This window comes from Mchenga conophoros, linkage group LG1, assembly GCF_057382185.1.
Source record: "Mchenga conophoros isolate Kocher_MC1m ecotype Shallow Benthic linkage group LG1, M_conophoros_male_GT1.1, whole genome shotgun sequence".
In the NCBI taxonomy this organism is placed as follows: Eukaryota; Metazoa; Chordata; class Actinopteri; order Cichliformes; family Cichlidae; genus Mchenga; species Mchenga conophoros.
Genome location: NC_140526.1, coordinates 20,781,839 through 20,790,976, shown reverse-complemented (window position 1 = coordinate 20,790,976; position 9,138 = coordinate 20,781,839). Strand labels below are relative to the sequence as shown.

Here is a 9,138-nt window from a genome sequence, read left to right as displayed (position 1 = left end):
AACTATTAAACAGGGCTAAACGATGTTTAAATGACAATATATAATAAATAAATAACTAAAAGACAGATTTTTAAAAAATTGATAAATCTGTCAAAATTGACTTGAGTAACTCAAAATGTCATATTATTAGTTTATTAATAATAATAAATTATTTATAGATACATAACCCCAAATTCTGAGATTAAAACCTCAAAAAAAAATTTTTGAGGGCAAAAAAAATCTTTTTTCTCCTATTCGTAAGTCAAGATTGAGATAATAACCAAAAATTTGTAGATAATATTTTTTCCCCCAGTGATGGAAACAAGATTCTGTATTTAAAGCTCGTGAATTAATTTCTTAATTTGTATATCACACGGTTGCAACCTAAAAAATAAGGCTTTTATTATGACTGTAAAAAAACAAAACAAAACAAAAAACCCCAAAACAAAACAGTGAAAAGCATTTCACTATACAGAGGACACTATGAAGTCTTTATGGCTGGCTGAAAAGGTTTATAGGCCTCTCTTAGATATGGATAAACATAGATTCAAGTAGCCTGGAGTGGTTCAATGTCAGGTGCTACAATTAATGAGAAACTAGCAAAATGCTAATTTATCATATTCTTTAACAAATTTTGTGTGTTTGCTACCTAACACAAAACCTAATATGTAAAAGTAAAAAGCCTTTTCGCAATAAAAATTAATAAATCAGGTGGTGTAATATTTCTAATGTTTTGAAATTGACTTCTAATTTTCTTTGTAGAATAAACTCCATGGTCATGGAGAAAATAACTTCATCAACTGTTGCCAAGGTTACGGTGTAACCCTGTAACCCTGGCAACATCTTAAAACAACCTGCTGACGCATTCAACTTCCTGCATCATAAATTGCTACACTCGCTCCTAATTTTATCGTAACTGTTTTCTTTTATAAACGGACCTCTTTGCAAAAGGTTTAATCTAAAATTTCTCAAACACAAAAAGAAGCCAATGATATGTGCCAAGCATAAATAAATAATAAAATGAAAAGTTATTATAAACGTTACTGCTTACTACACATCCTGAAGAAGCCAAGACGCCATAATAACACTTGTCTAACATTCACTTTTTGTACTTCTTTGAATATCTGAGCTCAAGAACATGCTAGCTGCTAACGTAGCTAACTGCGGCAGCCTGCTTAAATAACAGGAAACTCCAAAAAGGAGCGGAAAGATTTTCAAACAGATTTGTAGAACTACAGATCAGAGCGATGAACTTCCATCACTCAGCTATACACTGGTTCAGCTGAAATGATTTAAGCCTATTGTTTAAGGCTTCCACTTGCTTTCTGCCATCATTTTTCAACATTCAACAGCAGCAAAGATGTTATGAAAAACTTCATATTTTCACTTTTAATCCTCAGCGTGATTAATATTAGATTAATTTGACAGGCAGTAATAGTGAGCGCATTTCCTTTTTTATATAAATGGATTTTTTTTTTAAATTTAAGCAACAAAAAGAAAACAGTCAACAAAAGTAGCTTCCTTTTATTGCAAGGTACATTAGAAAGGAATAGGTAGCATAAACACAGGAGCAAAGTACAATCCAATGCCAGTAACCAATTTTGAAATTAATCATCTTAAGCTAGATGGTAACACAGACTGTGGTCAGAGTTAATGACATTGCAAACTAATGCTCCATAAACAGATCCCTCCCCAGTTAAAAATAGAGTCTGTAGCTATTCTCCACCATTACGAGACTGCCCATTATTACACCAGCATCACCATCAGCCCTCAGGAGACCCCACAATGGGAAGAGCCTACATGACTTGACACTTTGCTAACAATTTAGCAGGCCATTTTGTGCGTATCACAGCTTTCATTGGTTCAATATATTATCTTAGAGTACATGATAACTCACTTAGCAATCATGCATGTTTCACACTGTCAGTGTTTAACTGCTACAGATAAGGTCCTGTGCGTTTCTGCCACTGGTACATTAACATCTATGTCACAGGATTAGTTTAGTACATAACAGCTTTTTTTCCTCCCAGTTGTGCATTCATACTAGAGAGGGTGAACAAAGGAAAGGTTTGTGGGCCAGAAATAGGACTTTTTCTAATGTTGTGGGACATCAGTGAATATTCGTAATCCATGCATGTTTTGAATCTCATCTTTGAGTGCCTGTGGAGGACAAGACATACGCAATACTTGTGATTAAAATATCAACTATTGCAAATATAAACTACAAGTTTTTGTTAATTGAAGCCAAGACGACAGACTTAAAAGAGGACATGAAACACTAGATCTATGGAGGTTAATTTACCTCATGGAGTGCTATACAAACCCAGACACTGCAGCTAACAGATGGATTTTCCCATTTCAGTGCCGCTAGCCAAGTAATGAGAGCCAAATACTGCTAGAGACAAGACGGTAAAAGTGGACAGTATATCCTTGGTTTCTTAACATAAAACTCATTGTTATACCCAGGGGCAGCACAAACCTGATCATGATTCTGTCACTGGTTAGCAAACATAAACTAATGTAAGACTATTAGCTGCAACCCAGTGACATCACGTTCCATACTAACAGAAGATGGTGCTAAACATATTTAATCCAGCTTCACAGACAGAGTTACATCTATGTCAGTTTTTGAGAGCAGGGCTCCATGATGTAAATTATCCTTTATATGTGTAGCGTTTCATGTCATCTTTAAAAAAAACAAATAACAAGCACATACAAGGTTCAACACAGACTAAATAAAACATCAACAATTTTAGATTTAATACATCAGTTTAGACAAGGTTTCTAGGGGTTTACCTGATTGACTAACTGGTGTTGCTGAACAGTCCTTTTTCCTTTAAACTCACTGGATTCTATGTGGATCTCATACATGGCCCCACAGCCACCTAATAACAGAACAGAAACACAGAAACAGAGAATCTTATGACTTGCTTTGCTTGTTTGTTTGCTTCCTTGGCTTTCAGAGTTTTCCTCAGTTCAAATGCACGGCTTCAGGGAAGACCTACATGTCCTACCAGGCAAATTCAACATAGTTGGGATTTCTTTGCATTAGCTGATTCTGCAAACCTAAAACCATATGAAGTGGGTGGGTATCATGAAGGCAGTTAAAGACTTAACCTGGGCTTTTTACTCCAAGACATCTAAAAAGTGGTGTCTGCTGCATCATTTGAGTCTTTAAGCCTTTTCGAGTGGTTGATAAACAAAACAACAATAAAAAACAAGGTATCAGAAAAGGGCCACATTATTGCTACAAAGAAGTTGAGAATAATACCACAGAAAACCAATTATTTTTGTGAATTTTGACTTGATATATTGATTTTATAACTCCATGTGCTCTGTGTGTAGTTCAAAAGTGATACACACATCAAAGGATAATCAATGTAATCAAGTCTGACATCGTCTCGCAGAGGGTATTAATAAGTGGGTGACCAGATGAAGGTGAAGTTAATTTTACTGACTGATTGTTCTTGGTATTAAATGGGCTACAAATACTCTAATCTGTTGGATGTTATTTGCCATTCATCAATTTAAAACAGACTTAGCAGCAGAGTACGACCAGGCAAAAACAATAACCATAAATAAATATATATATATATATATATATATATATATATATATATATATTAGAGCTGGGCAATATGAGATTTTTTCATATCACGATATGTTTTTTTCATTTCAGGCGATAACGATATCTATCACGATATAAGCCAAATAACTATATTTGTAAGATTTAAATGTGCCGTTGCTCACAAGTAAAATGTGAAATAATCAGCAGCTTGTTTTGATTTAAATATTTATTTCTCATAATAAGTTCAACAGGGTAGATGTACTTAAGGAACATGAGACTTTTTCAGATAAATAAAGGCAAATATTGCAAACTACACAAAAGGCAGCCGCTAAAGCGTTTAAGTTTCAAAATAGAACAAACAAAACAGACTAAATTGTCAATTCCACTTAGAAACAAAATATTAATTCTAAAAATAAATCTTAGTTTGTTTTACAGAAGAACAGACAAAACTGACTAACTTTTGTCAATATCAAATAAACTGAGAACTAAAAGGAAATTCTCAATCTCTCCTTGTTGTATAGCTGAGCTTTTCAAACAGTTTTAACAGTTACTTTAGTCTGACAAAAGCCGAATGACGAATTAGCGCTTCCAGTCAGAGACTGAGGCTACGTCCACACGTGCACGGGTATTTTTGAAAACGGAGATTTTCCGTTTTCGTTTTAAAAAAGAATCCCGTCCACACATAAAGGCAGAAATGAAGGAAAACGCTGCTATGAACATGCCAAAGCAGCAGGTGGCGCTAGATTCCTAACCGTGCAGAAATGTTGGCCAATCAGAAGTCTAGAAGCCTCGGTGGGAAAAAGTAAACAAAGCTGGGGAATAGAAGCAGAACCGAGTCGTATGTGTGGAGGGACAGTAACTGTGTGTATGTGTAAGCATTTAAACACTGCAGAGAGTAGAATTAACAGTAACAGTATTGTAGAAATTCATTTCACCGAAACAATAACGTGGCGCAGTGTGACGCATGCACCAGTTTATTGTATTTCCAGACTTGTTTTCGGCACAATTTACAGTGCACGCTACTCTGTTTTTTGTCAGACTTGAAATAGCCGAAATACCTTCACACTACGGAACTTCTATGGCTCTTCCGTTCGACAATCTCTCCGGCGTTGGAACCATCATCTGTTTTCTCTTCGGTCACGCTCGGTTGATTTTTCTAGTTGGCACACTCATTTCCTCCATTACGCGCTGGCTCCATTACCAGCTGGCTGCTTCCCAAACAAACACACGTGCGGCTTGGCACTTGTGCTGTACCGAACAAGTCACACGACGTGACGCTGCGGCTGTGATTGGTTCGGCTCTGCGCTACTGAATTTGGCTGACTTTTTTTTTTTTTATTAAGATGACAAGAGCGGCGAGGTCTATCGCGATAGCTTAATTTCTCTATCGAGTAAAAGTTATATCGCGATACATATCGTTATCGTTCTATCGCCCAGCTCTATCTATCTATCTATCTATCTATCTATCTATCTATCTATCTATATATATATATATATATATATATATATATATATATATATATATATATATATATATATATATATATATATATATTTTTTTTTTTTTTTTTTAAATAGCATATTTAAGATTGAAAACGTTAAGCTCACAAATCCTTTAATCCTGCATCGGAATGCAGGATTGCATATTTTTAAATATGCTATTTAAAAATAGCATATTTAAGATTGAAAACGTTAAGCTCACAAATCCTTTAATCCTGCATCGGAATGCATCCCTCTGAGGGTCTTTTGAGTTAGCTGACTCAAAAAGCTTCAAATCAGTGATAATGGGTATCACATGATATAAACCAGGGGAAAGTATTTATCCACAGTGTATGTGCAAATAACAGAAAAGTTTACACAAAATTAACAAATCAAATACCACCAACCAGAGTTAAAAGGAGCAGATCGGTTCCTTACAATAAAAGGAAATAAGGGTGTTGCTAATAAGCAAAGAGAGGAAAAACATGTAATCCTGTCAATCTGGGTGATGTCTTTGTTTTTAGCACCGTCACTGCCTGTCAGTAATTCCTCATGTGGCAGCTGCACAGTAGATGAATCCTTAAAAATTTACTCAAGGTCTGACACTGCCCCCACTGTGTATGAACCAAAAGTTTTGTGTAGCTTCATTTCCAGCCTTGTCATTTCCCACGTGTTAAGCCGTGCTCCCGTCTTAGGCGGATCAGGATCATTTCCGCGGATTTAAGTGTTTACCTGATATATCCACAACTTTGAGTGACGAGGCTGAAGGGAACTTCTCCTTCAGTATCTTTGCGATGCGGACCTCCCCGTCGGTTTGCGTGGACAGAGGTCTTTCCAGCTGTCCAGTGACGGCAGTCTGAGGAGGAGGAGATGAGTTTAAGTTCAGCAGACAGTTTCTGCAAACTGGCGGCTAGCATTAAGCTAAAGCTTGACCCTCTGAAATGCACTGCTGGTACTGCTAAAGGTGTTTTAACCTGATTACTGCGCAGAAGACGGAGTGCAGACACCACAGCGCTGTTCAAACTGCGACTACAGGCAAACATTGTGAAAACGGAGGCACAGCTTGATCAGGGGGAGTTTGTGAAACACACACCGGTTACTTAACTGTCATGTCCTCAGACAGCGCGGTCCCTCAAATATGACGTCACACATCCGGGTCACAAATCACTTTGGGTTTTTTAACACATTTGAGCGCCCTAGTTGTTGCTATTTCTAATATTGCCATGGTATGAATATAAAATTAATATTTTGAATGAATACAAGATTCATACATGTCATTTTTTAATAGATTATATGTTATGTATTAATACTGATTGCTATGAAGGTCATACGTACCATTTAGTACAGTTCTCTTTTCAGTCTTACATTTTATTATTTTATTTTATCATTCTTATAAATAAAATTATACATATTATTGGTTGTATGTGTTTTTAAAGTCACTATTTCTATTTTTATTCTTTAACAATCATGATTATTTTCTGTAACACAGCAATTTAACACTGTAATCCACATGTGTCAAACTCCAGGCCTCAAGGGCCGCTGTCCTGCTTGTCTTCCAACTAACCTGCCCTTGTAGCTTTTTATTGGCAAAGCACACACATCTCAAAAACAAGCAGGATGCTGGCCTTCATGGACTGGAGTTTGACACCCCTATCTATCTATCTATCTATCTATCTATCTATCTATCTATCTATCTATCTATATATATATATATATATATATATATATATATATATATATATATATATATATATATATATATAATTTTTTTTTTTTTTTTTTTTAAATAGCATATTTAAGATTGAAAACGTTAAGCTCACAAATCCTTTAATCCTGCATCGGAATGCAGGATTGCATATTTTTAAATATGCTATTTAAAAATAGCATATTTAAGATTGAAAACGTTAAGCTCACAAATCCTTTAATCCTGCATCGGAATGCATCCCTCTGAGGGTCTTTTGAGTTAGCTGACTCAAAAAGCTTCAAATCAGTGATAATGGGTATCACATGATATAAACCAGGGGAAAGTATTTATCCACAGTGTATGTGCAAATAACAGAAAAGTTTACACAAAATTAACAAATCAAATACCACCAACCAGAGTTAAAAGGAGCAGATCGGTTCCTTACAATAAAAGGAAATAAGGGTGTTGCTAATAAGCAAAGAGAGGAAAAACATGTAATCCTGTCAATCTGGGTGATGTCTTTGTTTTTAGCACCGTCACTGCCTGTCAGTAATTCCTCATGTGGCAGCTGCACAGTAGATGAATCCTTAAAAATTTACTCAAGGTCTGACACTGCCCCCACTGTGTATGAACCAAAAGTTTTGTGTAGCTTCATTTCCAGCCTTGTCATTTCCCACGTGTTAAGCCGTGCTCCCGTCTTAGGCGGATCAGGATCATTTCCGCGGATTTAAGTGTTTACCTGATATATCCACAACTTTGAGTGACGAGGCTGAAGGGAACTTCTCCTTCAGTATCTTTGCGATGCGGACCTCCCCGTCGGTTTGCGTGGACAGAGGTCTTTCCAGCTGTCCAGTGACGGCAGTCTGAGGAGGAGGAGATGAGTTTAAGTTCAGCAGACAGTTTCTGCAAACTGGCGGCTAGCATTAAGCTAAAGCTTGACCCTCTGAAATGCACTGCTGGTACTGCTAAAGGTGTTTTAACCTGATTACTGCGCAGAAGACGGAGTGCAGACACCACAGCGCTGTTCAAACTGCGACTACAGGCAAACATTGTGAAAACGGAGGCACAGCTTGATCAGGGGGAGTTTGTGAAACACACACCGGTTACTTAACTGTCATGTCCTCAGACAGCGCGGTCCCTCAAATATGACGTCACACATCCGGGTCACAAATCACTTTGGGTTTTTTAACACATTTGAGCGCCCTAGTTGTTGCTATTTCTAATATTGCCATGGTATGAATATAAAATTAATATTTTGAATGAATACAAGATTCATACATGTCATTTTTTAATAGATTATATGTTATGTATTAATACTGATTGCTATGAAGGTCATACGTACCATTTAGTACAGTTCTCTTTTCAGTCTTACATTTTATTATTTTATTTTATCATTCTTATAAATAAAATTATACATATTATTGGTTGTATGTGTTTTTAAAGTCACTATTTCTATTTTTATTCTTTAACAATCATGATTATTTTCTGTAACACAGCAATTTAACACTGTAATCCACATGTGTCAAACTCCAGGCCTCAAGGGCCGCTGTCCTGCTTGTCTTCCAACTAACCTGCCCTTGTAGCTTTTTATTGGCAAAGCACACACATCTCAAAAACAAGCAGGATGCTGGCCTTCATGGACTGGAGTTTGACACCCCTATCTATCTATCTATCTATCTATCTATCTATCTATCTATCTATCTATCTATCTATCTATCTATCTATCTATCTATCTATCTATCTATCTATCTATCTATCTATCTATCTATCTATCTATCTATCTATCTATCTATCTATCTATCTATCTATCTATCTATCTATCTATCTATCGACATTTTAACTGTTTCCTCGAGGTCCCTTCACATGTTACCTATGTACATGGTTGCACACACTAAAAAGTAATTATTGCTTTAATTATTCATTAAGTGAATAATTCCAGGTATTTTCCACAAAATACATTTTGACATGTCACAGCAGGTAGAAAAAGCAAACTTACTGTTTTGCTATGACTGTTTGCCCTTGAAGAGATGGAAGTCATTGTCAGTGTGATTCGTAACAAATTAAAATCTCAGCTCTCAAGAATACAGAGCTTTCTGTGCAGGGGAATTCATTAGTGTAGAATTGCTCCGATAATTTTTTTTGATTATCCTTAAAGGTGTGTTTTAACGTGAACAAGTCTGAACAAGATCAAGCTCACAGTGACGGGGGTTACATCAGGTATGACTGTGAGGCTTATCTCACTGTGCAGGTTGTGAAGCTCTGCAGTAATGGAGACAGAGGAGCAATCTGGCTGTTGACAGTGAGCTTTTAACCCTTTTCACTGCACAGGCAGGCTTTGTTTGACTCCAAGGATTATGGCCACATACAAAGCTCTGCACCCATCAAGAAAGCCATCCCTGTCAGAGCTACTGACGTCATTACTCTTTAAA

The 9,138-nt window shown here is 36.4% G+C and overlaps 1 protein-coding gene across 2 annotated transcripts; it reads right to left on the bottom strand.

Annotated features, from left to right (window-relative positions):
- Positions 1-1,485: 1,485 nt before the first annotated feature.
- Positions 1,486-8,291, bottom strand: bola3 (bolA family member 3). Of its 2 annotated transcripts, XR_014891777.1 has the most exons (5): positions 7,691-8,291; positions 7,449-7,572; positions 5,758-5,881; positions 2,776-2,864; positions 1,486-2,139 (listed from the first exon to the last, which is right to left on the bottom strand). XR_014891777.1 is itself a non-coding variant. In XM_085269767.1 (4 exons), exons 1-4 carry the CDS (start codon positions 6,066-6,068, stop codon positions 2,074-2,076), a joined length of 348 nt encoding a protein of 115 aa, XP_085125893.1. In that variant the 5' UTR covers positions 6,069-6,352; the 3' UTR covers positions 1,486-2,073. The 2 variants fall into 2 exon arrangements, 1 of the variants encoding a protein (XP_085125893.1); XM_085269767.1 differs by lacking the exons at positions 7,449-7,572; positions 7,691-8,291 and adding an exon at positions 6,000-6,352.
- Positions 8,292-9,138: the final 847 nt, after the last annotated feature.